This window comes from Schistocerca gregaria, chromosome X, assembly GCF_023897955.1.
Source record: "Schistocerca gregaria isolate iqSchGreg1 chromosome X, iqSchGreg1.2, whole genome shotgun sequence".
NCBI classification, from domain to species: domain Eukaryota; kingdom Metazoa; phylum Arthropoda; class Insecta; order Orthoptera; family Acrididae; genus Schistocerca; species Schistocerca gregaria.
In genome coordinates, this window is record NC_064931.1 from 164760692 (window position 1) to 164780929 (window position 20238).

At 38.8% G+C, this 20238-nt stretch overlaps 1 protein-coding gene across 5 annotated transcripts in view; it reads right to left on the reverse strand.

Annotated features, from left to right (window-relative positions):
- Positions 1-20238, reverse strand: part of LOC126297649 (WD repeat, SAM and U-box domain-containing protein 1-like) — a 223542-nt gene that overhangs the window by 135203 nt on the left and 68101 nt on the right. For all 5 annotated transcript variants that reach the window (XM_049988728.1, XM_049988727.1, XM_049988729.1 and 2 more), the window contains exons 7-8: positions 18529-18619; positions 12397-12509 (exon numbers count right to left, since the gene is read on the reverse strand). In XM_049988728.1, the coding sequence (XP_049844685.1) occupies positions 12397-12509; positions 18529-18619 (204 nt within the window). The remainder of the gene's footprint in view (positions 1-12396; positions 12510-18528; positions 18620-20238) is intronic.

Genomic DNA, 20238 nt, shown 5'->3' on the forward strand with positions numbered 1-20238 from the left:
TGCTGAAACGTCTGAGTTCAGCTACGTATGCTATTAGGGTTATTGCAAATTTTGGTGATAAGAATCTCAGTAAATTAGCTTACTATGCCTACTTTCATTCACTGCTTTCGTATGGCATCATATTCTGGGGTAATTCATCGTTGAGTAGAAAAGTATTCATTGCACAAAAACGTGTAATCAGAATAATTGCTGGAGCCCACCCACGGTCATCCTGCAGACATCTATTTAAGGATCTAGGGATCCTCACAGTAACCTCACAGTATATATATTCCCTTATGAAATTTGTTGATAATAATCCAACCCAATTCAAAAGTAATAGCAGTGTGCATACCTATAACACCAGGAGAAAGGATGATCTTCACTATGCAGGGTTAAATCTGAGTTTGGCACAGAAAGGGGTAAATTATGCTGCAACAAAAGTCTTTGGGCACCTACCAAACAGCATCAAAAGCCTGACAGATAGCCAATTTAAAAATAAATTAAAAGAATTTCTAGATGACAACTCCTTCTACTCATTGGCTGAATTTTTAGATATAAACTAAGGGGGGGGGGGGGGGGGGGGGGGGGGAACTTAATCAATTGTGTCATGCAATATTTTGTGTAATGTAATTTCTTGTACAGACATCTTTTATTAACCTGACACGTTCCACATCATTACGAAGTGTCGTATTCATGATCTATGGAACAAGTATTAATCTAATCTAATCTATTCCTCATTTGAATAAATGTTGTCCAAGTATGTAAGGGAGGGAAGCAAAGTGCATCGCAGATGTGCACGTTAAAATTTCGCACCATTTGTGCAACCAATTGTGAGCGCATGATATCCGCTTCACTGTACCAAAGCATGTAATATATGCATGCCTACAGCTTAGTGTTCACTTGCTTGTGTTACTAGGTGAGGAAGCAACAGTCATCTTCGGCAACATCTACCGAAGTTCATGAAGTGTTTTCGTGCTCTCTCTCTCTCTCTCTCTCTCTCTCACTCTCACTCTCTCTCTCACTCTCTATTTCACACAGCACATGTTTGAAGACAGTGCAGATAAGCCCCATGCTTGCAGGGCTCTATTTTGCACCATAAGCAGTTAACCTTAAGACCTTTATTGGCCACCAATTTCTTCCAATCGCAAATTTCCCTTGATGTGGAAATAGCTGGACATTAGTGGGTGCCAAATCTGGAGATTCAGAGACATTGAAATTTGCACTTCATATTCCTCACTTTCCCCATTGTAGAAACACCTTTGTGGGTATGTTCATAGTCCTGCAACTTACACAAGTCATTTATTTCTTTTTCATCCTGTTCATCAAAAAGACTTGTGTAGTATTCACCAATTACTGTTTTACTCCTCACAAAGTAATAAGTACAAAGAATTCCTTCTGCATCCGAGAAAACAACGACCATAAAGTTACTGGCAGAGTATGTGAACTTTCCCTTCATTGGCACAAAGCTATTTGCTTCTACCCACTTTCCTTCACCACTGTTCCATTTTTGACCAGACATGGTACATCCATGTCTCATCCACAGAAACAAAATGGTGTCATACATACAGCATGTTAGAGTCCAAGTATCAATTTTTTAACTGCTGAAAATAAAGGAGTACAATCCTTACAGCCATTCATCAACTTCAGGTGAATTCCCATGTTCACACAAAACATGTCATTGAACAACAGATCTCAACACAATAAAAATGAAGTTTCATCGATACATACACAATCTACCTGACAGGCTGAAAAACTTTCTCCTTGCCTTCATGTGTTAAAACAATGTGTCCCTTTTGTGATAATTACATCAACAGCCATAACACTTTCACATCAACCGCTAATGTGCTGTAACAGAAATTTATCTAAACTCAAGAATGCTGTCAATGGTTGCAACCAATGTCATTACCTGCTTATGTCATTGGTAACTAAAAAACCAAACCACTTTTCATCAATAACAAAGTGATCTATAATATCATTTCAGAAATATCTTGAATTTATGCAGACTAAATAAATCTATGTATAACTATATGATTCCTTAATTTTTGTATTACACAGGAACTTCACACACTTTCCATGTAACACAATGAGAGGGCTTTATCAGTTCTCCATGTCAGCCATATTTAATAACCATTTCCTCATTTCCATAAAAATCTCAGCAGAAATCAGCTTATTTCATAAGATATTCACAGCACAACTTGTATGTAATTTTTATTTACTACAATATCCCTAAATTATTTAAAACCAGTAACAGGGTGGTTCCAACTTCCCCCTTCTACGGCCAATCCAAGCACATGCTCCTAATGACTGCATCATCAACAGGATGTTAAACACTAACCTACCTACCTTCCTTCCTTCCTTCCAAAAGTATATACATCGCAGACAGATGATAAATGGATTACCAGAGAAAGGAGGGGGGGGGGGGGGGAGGAGGAAGGGGAGGCATTGTGAGCTATGTTGCACTTCATACATAATGTATAGAGAATTTACCCTCCTGGACACAAGTAATTAATACAATTCAGAATGAATTGTCAGTTTGAAGCAGAGTATACACTGATTTTGAACTTCCTGGTTGGCTGGCTGACTGGCTGTGTGGTAGGGTTGGGGTTGGGTTAGGTTGTTTGGGGGAGGGGGCCAAATAGTGAGGTCATCGGTCTCATTGGATTAGGGAAGGACGGGGAAGGAAATAGGCTGTGCCCTTTCAAAGGAACCATCCCGGCATTTGCCTGGAGCAATTTAGGGAAATCACAGAAAACGTAAATCAGGATGACCGAACGTGGGACTGAACTGTCATCCGCCCGAATGCGAGTCCAGTGTGCCAGCCACTTTGCCACCTAGCTCGGTGGCTGTGTGGTAGGCTGTGACTCGAAACCAGAACCTTTGCCTTTTGTGAGCAATTGCTCTACTGACAGAGCCACCCAGGTGCAACTCATAACCTTCCCTCACAGCTTCACTTTCATCAACACCTCTCCAAAATACTCCTTCTCACAGTTCCATTCCTGCTAAGTATCCAGGAGAATTTCTGTGAAATTTGGAAGGTAAAGGAGAGGCACGGGCAGAGATAAAGCTGTGAAGGTGGAAGATGTGCCTGGATGGTTCAGCACGTGGAGCAATTGTCCGTGAAAGGTGTATGTTCTGGATTTGGGTCCTTGTCCAGCCCACAGTTTCAATCTTCCAGGAAGTTTCAACTAATGGAATACTGGAAAGTCTTCAACAGAACAGAAACCATGGAAGAATGAAAAGTAGCCCCTCACCATAAAGCTGAGGCATTAAAGTGGTCAGCAGCAACACATGCAAGATTGGAATTGTTTCTGAGCTTTTGAACAATATGGTTCTTCAGATCTAACAGAAGACCACAATATGTAGGAACGTGGCCCAATTTTCGGCCATTCTGCAAATCTTCCTCCATTTACCCCTGGTATTGATGTGATTTGTTCTCTTTCTGTGTGGCTAATTCTGCGAGTTACAGCTAGATGGCAAGAACCTCTCTCATGCACACTGCACTGTTGCCCTACTTCACAACAAAAAATCATTTGTTCGACTGTCATCGTTATTTTCATGTAGCAATATAGCTGTGAATGTGTATCTGTTAACGTGTTAGTGCAATTTCCAAATAAATATGTCAGATGACGGCAATAAACATGAAGTGGTTCATGAGCAGACGAGGGGAATTATTTACCGCATTTGCAACTTTTTAAAATGTGAATTTGAACGCAAGACTCCTACTGTTGACATTTGAAGATACAAGAACGGACTGCAGAAGCAGGTGATGTCAGTAAGAGAACTAAAGAGAGTTGTACACAAAAGTGTCACAGTGTTAGAAACGGGAAAAGTTGGTTTCGTGTCACTTAGAAAGCAACCAAATCATGAGAAAACTTTAACACAAATGGACAGTTTTGACAACAATATTTTAAAGCACTCTATGTTTGAAATGTATATAAAATGTGGATACCCGATATCACAAAAACTTGTTACAATTATGCATGAGAAAATTGGCTTCAGAGTTAGAGGTTCATCAGTGCAAAGAATTTTAAGAGGCATTGGTTTCAAATATGTTAAGAAGAGAGCTTCTGATTGAAAGAAGTCATACAGATACAGCATGAATCACATCCCTTATAAAGATGCACGATACAAGAGAAGGAAGTAGTTCGACAGTGTATCACCTTGATGAATCCTCAGTGAATCAGAATCATTCCTGGAATACTTGTTGGAAAATCACTGGTTGTACTGGCAATTTTAATGTTCCGATAGGAATAGGTTCTTGGATAATTATTCTGCATGCTGACTCTTCTGGTTTTGTTCCTGAGAGTAAATTTGTATTTAGGTTTAAGAAAAAAAGCAGTGACTGACTATCATTCAGAAACAAATGCTGTCAGTTTCGAGACGTGGTTTGCCAAACAATTCTTGCCATACCTTACTTCAAAGTTAGTCATTGTAATGCACCATGCCCATTATCATTCAGTTTTTACAGAGAAAACACCCACCACAAACACCAGGAAAGCAGATATTGTGCATTGGCTTAGAAATAAAAATATTCCACACGGCATAAATCAGACTCACACTGAACTCCTGCAGCTCATTAATTTATACAAGTCACATGACAGAATTTCACTTTCTTGGATGTGAACGTGGTCATGCAATTTTCTGTTTTCCCACATATCACTGTCAGTATAATGAAATAGAATTAATTTGGGCACATGTTGAAGGATATGTGGGAGAAAAAGAAACAAAACATTCAAGATAACAAACACTGAATCACTTGTGCATGAAGAAACAATGTCCCCTTTCAGTGAGGACACACTGTGTGCAGTTCCTTGAAAAGCTTCAGGTAGAAGTCTTGGATACAGAGGTGAAGATGGATATGAGCCTTGAAACTATCATCATCAAATTTACAATCAAAGGGTTCGGACACAGCTTCAGATATCAGTGACAATGATATTATGATGCAGATTAAGAACAAAGTAAAGTAATAATATTCTTGGTTTAAGACTCATGGTTTAAAAAAAATGTATCTGTCAATATATCATCTGCATACATAGTATGTGAGAAATTCCCAGCCTTTACAAATTAGAAATCTTTATCTTATTAAGTATGCAGATCATACTGTTCCTAGTGTTGTATCCTCTAATAACTCATGAGAATGGAGCCACATAAATTCATTAATAACTCTGATATCAAACCAATGTAAATCATTGTCATTTTCTTCATAGACAATGATTAATTGTTTGCTTGTGTAATTTATCATAAAAGTGGTCTCTCACTGTAATGCTGAACAAGTTAGTCTACACTCATAATGCCCATTGACAGCAAAAAATATGACACCATTACTGACCATTTTTACAATAGTCTTTGGAGTATTACATTTTTACTTATAATATAGTCCAAATCATAATAAATGACACTTATTGCAACCAATTTCAAAGATGCTGCCATTAGACAATTGTCATTTTGAGAAATATTGTACTTGAAGTTTTCACAAAGCTGTGCTAGCTACATCTAAATCTACATCTACACATGTACTCCTCAAGCCATTGTACGGTGCTTGCTGTAGGGTACCCAACACCACCACTCACTTTTTCCTTTCCTGTTCCACTCATGGATAGAGCAAGGGAAAAACACCTTCCCTCCAGTGATTCCCATTTGATTTCTTGAAGTATCTCCATAAAACTTGCAAGGTGTTTGAACCTACTGGTAACAAATCTAGCAACCCAGCTCTGAAATGGTTCGGTGTCTTCGAGTTAGACTTGGTGCAGATCCCAAACACTCGAGCAGTACTAAGAACAGTTGGTATTAGTGTCCTACATGTGGCCTCCTTTACACAAATGACCCACACTTTCCTAAAATTCTCCCACTAAAACAGCAGTCAACCATTTGCCTTCCTTACCATAATTCTCACATGCCCGTCCATTTCATATCAATTTGCAACATTATACCCAGATATTTAAATGATGTTAGTGTGCCAAGCAGGACACTACTTACACTGTATCCAAACATTACAGGTTTGTTTTTTCTACTCATTCACATTAACTTACATTTTTCTATGTTTGGAGCCATCTGCCATTCATCACACCAACTAGAAATTTTGTCTAAATCATGCCGTATCATCCTGTAATCACAGGTATTTGACACCTTCCAGTACACCACAGCACCATAATCAAACAACTACAGATCGTTGCTCACCCTGTCTGCCAAATCATTCATGTATAAAGAAAATAATAGCAGTCATATCACACTTACCTGGGGCACTCCTGATAATACCCTCTTCTCTGCTGAACACTTACCATTGTGGGCAATATGCTGAGTTCTATTACCTCAAAAGTCTTTCAGCCTACTCTTTATGTTCGTACCTTCATTAACAGTCTGCAGTACGGTACCAAGTCAAATGCTTTTCGAAAACCTAGAAATATGGAATCTCCATGTTGCCCTTCATCTATAGTTCACAGTATATCATGTGAGAAAAGGGCAAGCTGAGTTTTACAAGAGCTATATCTTCTAAAACCGTGTTCATTCATGGACATAAGGCTTTTAGGTCTCTAGCAGATTTATTATATTCAAACTCAGAATATGTTCAAGAATTCTGCAGCAAACTGATATCAGTGGTATTGGCCTCTAATTTTGCAGGTCCATTCATTTACCCTTCTTACATATGAGAGTCATTTGCACTTTTTCCAGTACACTTTGCGCTGGATGAGAGATGATGCCGTAGAGTACACTTTGCAGAACTGAGTTAGAATTCTATCCAGACCTGGTGACTTATTTGTGTTAAACTCTTTTAGATGATTCTCTATACCCATGATGCTATTCATAAGGGACTCTGTGAGATTGTCAAACAGTGGTATGATTGAACAATTCTCCTGCTTCAACGATTTCTTAAAAGCAGAATTTAAAACTTCTGCTACTGTTTTGTCTTCTTCAACTGCTACACAGACAGTTCAATGACTGGCTGGATGAAAGGCTTAGACCTACTTAGTGAATTTACATACGACAAGAATTTTCTTCAGTTCTTGGCCAGATCTTCTGTTAAGCTATGATGATGGCAGTTGCTACATGCTTTGCTAATAGATCTTTTCACAGACACATGAACTCTACTAACCTTTTCCAGTCATCATTTGTGCAGTCTCTTTTGAACTGGTGCTGCAACAGCCTTTGTTCCCTCAGCATTTACCAAATTTCATAGGTAAACCACTATGGGCCTTTTCCATCCTTAATCCACTTACTAGGCATATATCTGTTTAAACATTAATAAAATATTCTCAGTTTCAAGTCACATCAAGTGGTTAACTACCCACGAGCTTTTGCCTCTGTCATTGTCAAGAGCTTGACAGTCATACGAATGTTGCTGCCATGCTTACATAGCTGCACCACTGCTAATGACGTCACAGGTGCCCAGTCATACACTAGATACTGCAATGTTTTGGATGTGTGACTGCAGAACTCGCTCCAACTCACCAATCACAGGATCCCAGGATGTACTCAGCTGTAGGCCATTATCTTTATTGAGGGTATTGTCCAATATTTTGATCTCTATTGCTTCTTTTATTAAGCTATCTCAGAATCTGTAAGTCCAGTTAGTAATAGAAGTATTGCTGAATGCAATTCGGTGCCCATTTTCTAGTGCATGTTCTATCTGGCACTGTTCAATAGTGCTGACAGTTTGACCGATATCAGATTGCCCACACCCACACAGTATTTTGTATATTCCAGGTGTTCTGAGGTCTACATCATCTTTCACAGGTTTCATTAGTTGCCAGATCTTACTTGAGAGCCTGAAGACTGTGCTGTGTTCATGTTTCTTCAGGAGTTGGCTAATGTTCCCTGTTATTGAGCCACAAAATGGTAAAAATACAATCTTTTTTTTGCATCTCCATCACAGACCTTCTGTTATTGTGGCTTAGACAAAACTGCTTCTGAAATTTTTCTGTTGCTGTAACCATTTTCCTTGAAAACTCTACATAAGTAGCTCAGATCCCTCGGCAGGATTTCGGCATCTGAGATGGTTTCAGCTCAGTGTACCAAGGGCCTCAGAACAGATGGTGCATGTGCTGGGTGGTGGCAGTTGGTGATATGCAGATACTAGTGTGTGTGGGTGGGCTTGTGGTAAAATCTGTGACCAAGATACCCGTTGGGTTTACGACAGACAAGGACTTCTAGAAACAACAGGGAACCATCCTTCCCTACTTCCAGTGAGAACTTTACGTGGCCGTGGATGTTGTTGATGTGTTCCAGGAACTCTTCTAGCTTTTCATGTCCATGAGGCCACATGACAAAGGTATTATCAATGTAGCAACAAAAACAACTAAGTTTTGCAGACGCCAGATTCTCATAGTAATGCGTCCATCTAGTTGAAATATGCACCACCACTTAAAACATATGATAACATCAGGGTATGTTTAAATAAATCCATGATGATGTTGTCGAAGAGCCAGGACAGAAAGTCCATAGAGTCTGCGTTGGGCACAAAAGTGAATAGGGAAATCATATCAAAACTAATCATAATATCCCCTTCACCAAGGCATAGATGTTTAATTCAACCGAAGACCACTGTATTCTTTATATGGTGTGCACAATAGCCATCGTGTGTCAAGAGGAGACTGGCCAAATGCTTTTCGAGTCAATAGATTAGCAATCAGATGGTGCTCACTATAGGCCTTAAAGGAATACCCTTATACACCTTTGGCAGATGTAGGATGTGGGTGGTCTGGGTGCATGAGGAAGGTGATTTTTAATGACACTCTCTACAAGTGATGACCGTTTGAGAAATCCTCACCACCATTCTGGAGGATGGGTCCTGAGGCAGTTTTTTGCACCATCTTCCTTCAGCATCTGTCGAATTTTCACATCATAGTCTGCACGTTCCATTAGGACCCAGTGAAATTGCAGGAGAAGTTCGTAGAGAAAGAGAAACGGGCTGAATTCTTTTAAAATGCGAGCTGCATGCACCAAACAAGACTAGACCTGAACACGACAGCCTCCGTGCTCTCTACAATGATCCTCCCACTCACATTTGTCATGCCAGCTGACGAAGGCAATGCTGCCGTCCTAAAGGAACAAGACGACTATGATGCAAAAATCTGATGGGTGCTCAAGGAAGATACAAACGAAAAATTGCATTGGGACCCTACATCGAGAAATGTGAGGAAGACTTATCTAACAGTCATTGCTGGAAGAGTGTGTCACTAAAACAACCTCCCTCAGGCACCCAGACCACCCAAGTTCTGCATCTGCCAAAGGTGTACAAGAAGGATATACCTTTAACACTATAGTAAGCACCATCAGATCCCCAAGAGTACCACTGGATCACCAACCAATATATTTGCAAAGCATTTGGCCAACCTCCTCTCAATGCATGCTAGACATTGTGTGCACCATATAAAGAATACGGTGGACTTCATTGACTGAATTAAACATCTACACCTTGGTGAAAGGGATATTATGATCAGTTTTGATGTGGTTTCTCTATTCACATGTGTGCCCATCACAGACACCATGGACTTGCTGTCCCAGCTCTTCGACAACACTGTTGTAGATTTATTTAGACATATCCTGACATCATCATAGTTTTTACATGGAGGAGAATATTTCAACCAGATGGACAGCATTGCAATGGGGAGCCCATTAGCTCCAGTTGTAGCCAATCTCTTAATGGAGCATTTTGAAGAGATCATCTGCAAAACCTATTTTTTTTTTTTTTTTTTTTTTTTTTTTTTCTTCATCTAATAGCCTCGCGGACATGAAAAGCTGGAAAAATTCCTGTAGCACATCAACAACATCCACCATGACTACATAAAGTTCATGATTAAAGTAGAGAAGGGTGGATCCTTGCCATTCCTGGACGTTCCCACCTGTTGTAAACCCAATGGGTGTCTCAGTCACAGCATTTACTGCAAGCCCATCCACGCACTGAGCACCTGTATGCCACTACTTACCACCACCCAGCACAGAAACGGTCTGTTCTGAGGACTTTGTCACACTGAGCTGAAACTGTCACACACATCAAAAACCTGCTGACGGATCTGAGCTAATTACTTAGAGTTTTCGAGGAAAATAGTTACAACAACAGACAAATTTTGCAAGCAGTTTCACCTAAGACGCAATAGCAGAAGGTAGAAGTTCTCTGAAGAAGACGCAAAGAAGATTGTGTTTTTATCATTTTGTGGCTCAATAACAGGGAAGATTAGTCGGCTCTGGAAGAAACATAAAATTGCCACAGTCTTTAGGCCCCCAGAAATGATCTGGCAACTAATGAAACCTGTGAAAGACAATGTAGACCTCAGAACTCCTGTAATACACAAAATACTGTGGAGGTGTGGGCAGTTTTATGTCAGTCAGACTGTCTGCACTACTGAAAAGTGTCACATAGAACATGAAAGTTGCTTCCGCCTACGCTATCTCAAAAAATCAGCTTTAGTGGAGCATGCACTGAAAAATGGACACTGAATTGCATTTGACAATGCCTCTATTACTGAATAGGCCACAGCTTCTGGGATAGTGTAATAAAAGAAGCAACAGAGGTCAAAATATTGGACAACACCCTCAATGATGACAGTAGACAGCAGCTGTGTATGGCCGGGGAACCTGTGATTGGTGAGTTGAGGCAGGTTCTGCGAGACTGGCCACCAACAACTTCATTGACAGTGGCGCGGCTATCTACACGCAGCAGCAGCATTAAAATGACAGTCAAATACTTGACAGTGGCAGAGGAGATCTCTGCCGAAAGTTCGTGGGCAGTTAACCACTTGATGCAGCTTGAAAGCTGAGAATATTTTATTAATCCATTCGTACACTGTTTAAACATTGCTCATAATTCCTCTATGCCCACCATACTGTAATTAAATGACTGCAGTTCATTGCTAAGCGAGATGCTTACAACTGCTTATCTGCTCTTTCTAGCAGAAACATTTTCATAGCCTTCTTGACTGATTGATTAACTTTCATAACCACAATTACTATGAGGGCGCCATGATCACTAATGCCCATCTCCGTACTGACGCCACTGATAAGGTCTGGCCTGCTTGTAGCTGCAAGGTCTAAGATATTTCCGTTGCATGTGGACTTGAGAACTGGCTGCTCAAGACAGTTTTCCAAAAACTGTGTACAAAAGCCCTTCACAAGACTGTGTGTCTGCACCAACTGCAATGAATCCACAGACATCTCAGTCTATACTCAGAATGTTAAAGTCGCCTCCAACTAGTATCGCATGATCTGGATAACTACATGCTACCAACTGTAGACTTTCTTTGAATGATTTTAGAACAGTCAAAGTTCAATTGGGTGGCTGGTAAAAGCATCCAACAATTAACTTGGTTTCACCTAGATCTGTTAAATGGGACTAGATGACTTCACTGTCACACTCCATTTCAACCTCTATAGAGAGGATATTTTTGTCAATTGCAATGGAAAGTCCCCCTCGTATGGCATCTAACCTGTCCTGATAAATGTTCCCCGACTTATTAAATTTCTCAGAGCTTTTTACTTCAGTTTTTAGCCAGCTATCGATCCAAAGAATAATTTGAGCCTGAGAACTTTCCTAGAGGATGATAAATTTGGGAACTTTGTTATTAATACTTGGGCATTATAGATCCTTCTGCTTCAATCATTATCGTAATACTTCGGCAATTAGATAGTTGAAGTGTCTTTACTCTGAACACAGTCTGGTGTCCCTATCTGCAAATTGACTGGTGAATATTCATCACAGTACTTGAAATTACCACTTAGCTGTTCTCTTCTACACACGTCATGCAGACTGTTGTAGTGAAGCAGTGGACACCGTGTAGTCAAGATGAGAACTAAGATTTCTCACATGTAGGCAATTAATTGACATCAGTTTCAAAATTTATCATTCTCCTCATAGATTTGAACATGTAATGCAATGTACCACAGGCAAATGAAACTAACTGTTGTCCACAGCAATACAGTTTAGCAATTCCAGACATTGTTTGCCCGCTCTCTGATGCTATGCATATGCAGACCTCAAGCCATCCACACTTCCCTATCACTCTACCTCTATCTGCAGGCTATTTGAAAACCACATACACAGGTACATTGTCCTGGCTGGCCACATTGTTTCAGTACCGCAGCCTGACTCGGGTGCAGTAAGAAAGTAAACTTCAATCCCTAATTTGTTCCAATCTCTCACAAATTTCTGAAAAATTCATCCATATTATGTGATTTCTCTGAAGAACATCTACTGGTCCTAGAACAGAGGCAAGCGAGACCACCTGTGGAGCCTTACACTGTTTTAAAAACAATGCCATCACCTAAAAAGTTCTGAGAATCTGAGTGATCTTCTCGAAAAAAGAATTTATAGATCCAAAAGGACAAAAATGAGCACCATATGAATACAAATGCAAATAGAAATGAGCTGTAATGGATTTCTTCCCACTGACAAAGTACTCATGCAAATCCATTCATTGTACTCACCTCAGTATTATTGTTGGCATAGTGACGTAGGGCAGAGCATGGTTTTGTCAGTTCTGAGTCTACGTTCAGGTTTCCTGTCAGGTCCCATACTGCAAGGGTCTTGTCATTGGAACCTATTTTTAAGAACAAGAAACATTCAAAATAAGTGATGTAATTATTCTTCAAAATCTACATGTAGAAACTAACATCTAAGAATGTCACAACAAAAGCTATGTACTACACACACAATGTCATCAGAACTATGTAGAAAATAGAAGATAAATCAATTATATGGTCTGTTACTTATGTTTCCATAATAACAAGATAAGAAAATGTCCTAATATCACAAATTTTGTGTTTCATATTTTTTTCAGAGACTAAGCAACTCCGTCATGCTTTCTTTATCATTGATAGTTTTCTCATCCTTGTCTTTGACTCCTGATTATTTTGCTCAATAAAATATCTCACATACCCAATACACCTTTGTTTCATTAAGTTCTTATACTGGTCATCTCTCTTAATACTTTTCTATCGTTTCTGACATTTCATTAGCACTTAGAAGGTTAGTTCTTCAAACAGTAAATAGAAAACTTCTTATTAAAGTGAATTTGAGTAAGAGAAATTCTCATAGTGCACCAGGTAGGTATAATCATCATGAAAATGGTGAGGATTATCAGATGTTCAACTGACATTGTAAATAGTGTTGATCAAAAGTAGTAAATGATTAAAACTGTTAGTAAATATGAAAGGCAATGTGCATCAGTCAAAACACAGAGTTCAAAATCATGGCCAATCTTATAATGCATCTTTCGAGGAAAACAGGCTGGATGAGGAAGAATGTCTCAGAGCACATAGTTAAGGGCAGGATCTGCAGGAGATAAGTCTTGTATGTGCCAAGCCAACTCAAAAACTGAAAGTCACCCCTGTATATAAGGAGGGTAAACTATCTGATTCACAAAATTACAAATATCCTTAAGATCAATTTGCTGTAGAATTCTTGAACATATTTTCAGTTTAAGTATACTAAATTTCCTTGGGGTGGAAAAGCTTCTGCCTACAAATCAGCACAAATTTAGAAATCATCACTCATGTGAAATTCAGCTTGCCCCCCTTTCTCACAATATCCTGCTAACACTGGATGAAGGACAACAGGCAAATTCCATACTGCTAGATTTACAAAAGGAGTTTGATACAGTGCCCTACTGCAGCATGCTGATGAAGGTAAGAGCATACGGGATAGGTTCCCAAATATGTGAGTGGCTCGAAAACCTCTTAAGTAATATGACCCAGTATGTTGTCCTTGACAGTGAGTGTTTACCAGAGAGTGTGAGTGGGAGTGCCCAAGAGAATTATAATATGACTGCTATTATTTTCTACATGCATAAATATTATGGTGGATAGGGTGAGCAGCATTCTGGGGCTGTTTGCTGATGATGCTGTGGTGTACAGAAATATGTCATAATTGAGTCACTGTAGGAAGATACAAGATGACTCAAGAAAAAATTTCTAGTTGATATGATGATTGATGGCTAGCTGCAAATGTAGAAAAATGTAAGCCAATGCAGATGAGCGGGAAAAACAATCCCCTAAAGTTTGAATATAGTATAAGTACTGTGCTAGTCGACAGTCAGGTTAATTAAAGATCTAAGCATAACACTGCAAAGCAATATGAAATGGAATGACCATGTATGGTTTGTACTGAGGAAGGTGAATGCTGATATTAGTTCACTGGGAGAGTGTTACACAGGTGTGGTTCATCTGCAAAGTACATTACATAGAAGAGAACAGTAGTGCGACCCATTTTTGAGTACTGCTTGAGCGTTTACAATCCCCAACAGGTCAGGCTTAAGAAACATCAAAGCAATTCAGAAGCAGACTACTAGATTTGTTACTGGTAGGTTCAATCAACAAGCAAGTATTATGGAGATGCTTCGCAAACTTGAAAGGGAATCCCTGGAGTGGAGGTGATGTTCTTTTTGAGGAACACTATTGAGAAAATTTAGAGAACCAGGATTTCAAGCTGACTGCATAACAGTCATACAGCCACCAATATACACAAACATAAGATAAATCAGGACTCATATGGAGACATATAGACAGTCTTTTTCCCTTGCTGTATTTGCAAGTGAAATAGAAAGGGAAATGGCTGGTAGAGGTAAAACATACCTTCGGCCATACACTGCATGGTGGCTTGCGGAGTATGTATTAGATGTAGGTTATTTATTATGACTGAAGAGAATGTAGCAATATTTTGTTATGACCATACAAGAATGGAAATGAATCATGATTCCTGTTACATCATGTAATAATTTGTGTAAGAAAATGCTTCCTTCCAGCTTGACAAGTGCAAAGCAGTGCATCAACACACCAGTAGCAATGGTATCATGGCACAGGAGCACTCAATTGAGTTTGCACTTGTTACAAAAAGAATGATGAAAGCTGTTACTTATGTCAATATTATTCTCGATCTTACACACATCAAATCTTCCCCACTGGGCAAGTCATTTTTCAGTCCAACTCTTGCCTATGCAACATAGAATCATGCACAGTGGTTTAAGGAACACCTATATCTACATTTATATTCCTCAAGCCTCTTTATAGTGTGTGGCAGAAGGTACTTTGAGTACTGCTATTAGTTCCTCCATTTCCTGTTTGTCATGAATGGTGTACTAGAAGAATAACTGCTGCCTCTGTAGGAGCTCGAATTTCCTCAATTTTCCTGTCATAGTCGTTTTGTAAAATGGCTAATTCTAGCCAATATCCTGTGGCTTAAATTCACACTATATTAACACAATGAAATACACCAGGAATGTCATGAAACTCCAGTTCAGAAATTCAGAATAACCACTTTTTAATACATAGGAATTGAGTGGGCAGGTAAAGCTGATGACATCTATACCTGTTTCGAAAAGCTTGGCATCTCTCAAGTAATATTAAGTCACATACATGTCAATGCACCTTTCATTAATTGAATTTAACATTTGTATGCTCACAGTCTTCAGTTTTTTTCTGCAATTCATGGCTGTCAATTATTCTGTTTCCTTCTTAAGTTCTTACTTTGTTCGCTCCGTAACTTGTCTAAACTTATGACATAACCTCCAATTCACATTTGAAAATGTCCTCAGTCTTCAATAATTATGCCTTCACTTTTTGTTGTCTCTCAACACGTCTCTGTTACATTCTTTGACTGCGCTGTATGTAGTTACCCATATATTAATTTAGCTTTTGTAGTCCTTATTTTTTCCAATCTCTTTCTGTGATTGTTGACTTTTTAGCCACCCTCTTTTTTTTAATAAATTTTGAGGTAATTTTCATCTGTTTGGTGGTATCTTGTTTTTTAGCTATCTGCCTTCTTTGTAATCTAATTTCCATGTTAATATTCTCTTTCCTTTTTTGAGCAACATCTATTCTCAGTTTAGTGCTCTAGCCGCTGTGTTTAATGCTATCACATTCTCTTTCTATTTATTCAGTGATAAATTTCTCTTTCTCTTTGTATTAAAATACTTTCATTTTTTTATTAGTGGTAGTATTCATTTCCTTAATTACTGTTGTGTTGTTTCTGTTTGAATTTTGCCTTTGCATACTGACAGCTTTGCTGCACTTATCAACAAAGTTCTTACTGATTAATTGTCCATATATGTTGTGCATCTTACTGTACAAACATGTTCTTTCCTTTTTCAGTCCTCCGGTCCTCTTTGGTATTGTCACTGCAGCTTAACCAGCACTCAAAACCCTCCATAATTCTGTGCCTGGGTTCAAATATCACATTCAGAAACAACATCCTCCATAAAACTGACTTATTTTACTCTCACTATTGCTCTGTTCACGCACCTAACGCCTCCATTTAATACGGGAGCTTGGTGACACTTCTGGTCCTAGCGACAACAGAATCTTTGGTTTGCCACATGGAAAATGGTTCACAATAATGCATCAAAAAGGAAATCCGCTTGAGAAAGTTATGAAATTAACGAGGAGACAGTATGGGTGGATGGCATTTACCTTCAAAGGGCAAAATTCCTAGTACTGTTGATAGCTGCATTACATTTCTGTTCTTCTTAATCTATGTTTCTTCTCACTATGTTATTCTATTATCTCTGGATTGAAGTGGTCACAGTGTCAGCAAAACTACTACCTTCCAAATCCAACTTTATGTTTCCAAATCTTTGATCTTTGTCCCCTGATCCTCATGACATGGGTCTCAGTGATTCATCCTTTCTTTCCAACCTATCCTCCTGAAGAAGGAACTAACAGTACAAAAGACTGGGTATAGCTTTTTTCCACATTTAAATGTGCTTATTGAATTTCATCTCCCAAAGGTAAATAATAATTTTGTCCACATTTAAATGTGTTTATTGGCAGTATTTGGAATTTCATCCTTTAAAGGCAAATAGTGGTCAGCCATTCTGTTTCACTCTTTCCTGGAGTGAATTTTCCTTTTTATACAATTAGTCATCTTTCCTGATAATATAATTTTTGTTTTGTCCGTGTGTTATCTGTAATTGTTATTTGTCACTTTTTTGCCATTTGGCAGTCTCTTTTTCTGTGTTCAATGCTCTTTCTCTTCACTCAATGACATTTTCTCTCTGTTTAGCTATCTTTTCATCCAGCAAACTTTTTCCTTTGTTTTGCAATCATTTCTCTTTGTTTTGCAATCATTTCTCTTTGTTTTGCAATCATTTCTCTTTGTTTTGTTATTTTTTTCTGTTTGTTTTGAAATCAGTTTTCTTTGTTTCTATTTTCCTTTGGTGTTTAGCAATCTAATTTCATTTTTGACAATATTATGAGAAGGATAAATTCCTACTCACTATATACATTGGGGATGCTGTGTCAGATAGGTACAACAGAAATACTGTCAAACAAGTAAGCTTTTGGCCAAAACAGCCTTCATCGGAATTAGACAAACTCACTCCTACCACCATACAAAATCCTGAGCCTAAACAGATCCAAAAAAAGCCATGAATTTTTCCTCCAAAATCCTTAGCTCCACAGAAGCATCAGTCCTTTCAAAAGGCCTCATCTTTCGCCCCACTCCCAAATTCAATTATACAGATTATACAGGACTTGTTAAAGACTACTCTTCTTCTCTGGTTCCTAAGTGGAAACACTTTTTCGCCACCAACCCTACCACTCAAGCTCAACCAAAGAACAATGTTGAACCCTACCTGACTCAATTCACTCCTCCATCCAACCATGATACACACCCACTGCTCTCAAATCACAGATTTTCTTAACCTCGAATCTTGGCTCGCCATCATTCCTCAAATCGCTCAATGTGGAAGCTAACTTACAGGCTCTTCATTTCACAGCCTGTGCCATCTGGGTCCTTCCCACAACCACCAGCTTTTCTGAACTGCATAGATGGGAACTCTAACTGCAATAAATCCTCGATTCCCATAATCTTCCTGGCTTCAACCTTCATTAGCCATTGCCCGTGACCCACTTATCCCCTGAAGACAGATCATACTGCTCCACTTGCACCCACTCATGTGCTGCTATTATGCCCTTGGGCATTGATGAGACATATTGAATCTTACTTTCACATTTCCAATTTGTTTGATGGTTGCCATAAAACCGAAGTCCCTGACCATATGAGATAGGACATAGCTGGACCTATGTATATCTTACAGAAGAATTAATTTTGTATTACATTTTCTAGTATTTTACACATCTGCCAAGATTGTATTCATTCTTTTCTCGGTGCCAAACAGATGTTAGTGTAAATAATTGGACAATTTATTACATGCAAAATGAAGTTGTTTTTTTGTTTAAAGTTCATCCAAACTGCATTCAAATACACATACCACAAAATACAGGAAATGTTCTCAAGTTCTCCTTCTACATTCAAATAGAATTACTTTGAGTCAGTGACTTCTGTTCTATTTTATTACTTTTTGATGAATCTTCTGTTTTCCTTGATCTTCGGTAACTTTTAAGATCAAAGACACTATATTTTCTTAATTAACCTCTTTTCACTCATGTCAGTTCTCATTTTCTTTAGAGTTTTCAATTGTTCTAATAGCTTATGTATCTTTATGTTTCAGAGTTTTATCACTTCCTACACAGAAACTATTAGAGAAGAAATGTCAGTTCTATGTAATATGAATGATGAGAAACCACTTGTAAGTTATGTAACATATTTCAGTACACACAAACCTGATGCTAGCAATGATCCATCACGAGAAAATGCACAGGATGTTACATAACGCAAGTGCCCATCCAAAACACTCAGGCAGGACCCCTTCAACTGCACAAGAAAAGAAAGAAAAGAAAAAAAACATAGTTATCATTTTCACACAATACAGAGCAATAAATGTAGCAATATACAACATATTATAGCTGCTACTCTCTCATTACAATCAGTCTGTGAGTTCCTACTCCAAACTTCACACAAAATGATGCCTTATCAATGACAGACTTTAAATTTATTTTAATTAGACTGATACAAACTGCTGTTATAAAACAGATAATAAATAAAAAATAAATATTACATTAATATTATATTAATAACTACAGTAACTAATGTTGTGCAATTGCATGCAGTAGCTTGCAGATAGTATTACAACAGAGAGGTGTTTTTTCCTCTATTCAGGAAACTTTCATAAGAGAAGTTTGCACTGAGCCAATATATTTCTATGAGCTCACTTGTCAGGTAAGTCTATAAAGAATGGCCTCTGCAATTAATTCATTATTTCATTTAATTAACACTGTAAACAACTTTTTGAAAACTTTGTGAAGTCAAAAAAGTGTCATTCTCCTTATGATTGTCAATGTGTATTACAGTGCCTGATAGAAAAGGTTGAGCACCACAAAGGGGAGGAGGAAAAGAATGGAACTTCACAAGTTGAGAGAGTATGTTACGTTATTTCAGCGATTACAATATTCAGTCAAATTTATAAAGAACTTGGCAGTAAGAGCCCACTTATCAGTATTATATTGCACCCTGTTTGCCATGGATGCATGCACTGATTGGATCAGGAAGGATGTCATAAAGCTTTTGGATCCTCTCCAGAGGCAGGATTGCCCACAACTGTTGTAGATGGTCCTCGATACCCTGGATACTGGTAGAGGAACACATCTGACGTCTGAGCTAATCCCACACATTTTCTAACAGGGATATAAGGGGAGTTTGGTGGTTGCAGGAGTACCTCAACATCATGCAGACAGTAGACCGAGACATGTACGGTATGGGGACAAGCCCTATCCCGTTAAAAAATGACACAATAATATTATTGCACAAGAGCTAAAACGTGAGGATGTACGAAGTCTGTGACATACTATCGTGCTGTCAGAGTTCCCTCAATCACTACCAGCCATAACCTGAAGTCATAACTGATGGCTCCCCACACCATTATGATACAAGGAACACCGCTGTGCCTCCCCAAAACATTGGATGAATGGGACCTCTCCCCTCATCACTGTCATACTTGCTGAAACTGGTCATATGGGGCAGTGCAAAACTGTGATTCATCACTGAATGGTCTCATTCATCAGCAGTCCATGCTTCTCAGTCATGACACTACTCCAAATGCAGTCGTTTGTGTCGTGCTGTTAACGACAGCATATGCAATGGGACAATTTGTTAATGTGACTACCAATGGTGCAGGATGACATAGAATTTTGCTGGGAGTCTTTCACTCATTCTCAGATGGCAGGCACAGATGCAAAGGGGTTACGATGGGCATGGGCGCAATATGGGAATCCACCCTAGCGGTGGTCAGTCGTGGCCGAGTACGTGGATGAGTATGCCTGTCCGCACATTTCCATGTAGCCAAATAATGGCCCACAGTTGCATCTAAATGCCCCACAAATCAGTATATTCCATGAATCAACCAGTCAACCAAATGGAGACCCATAATAAGGTCT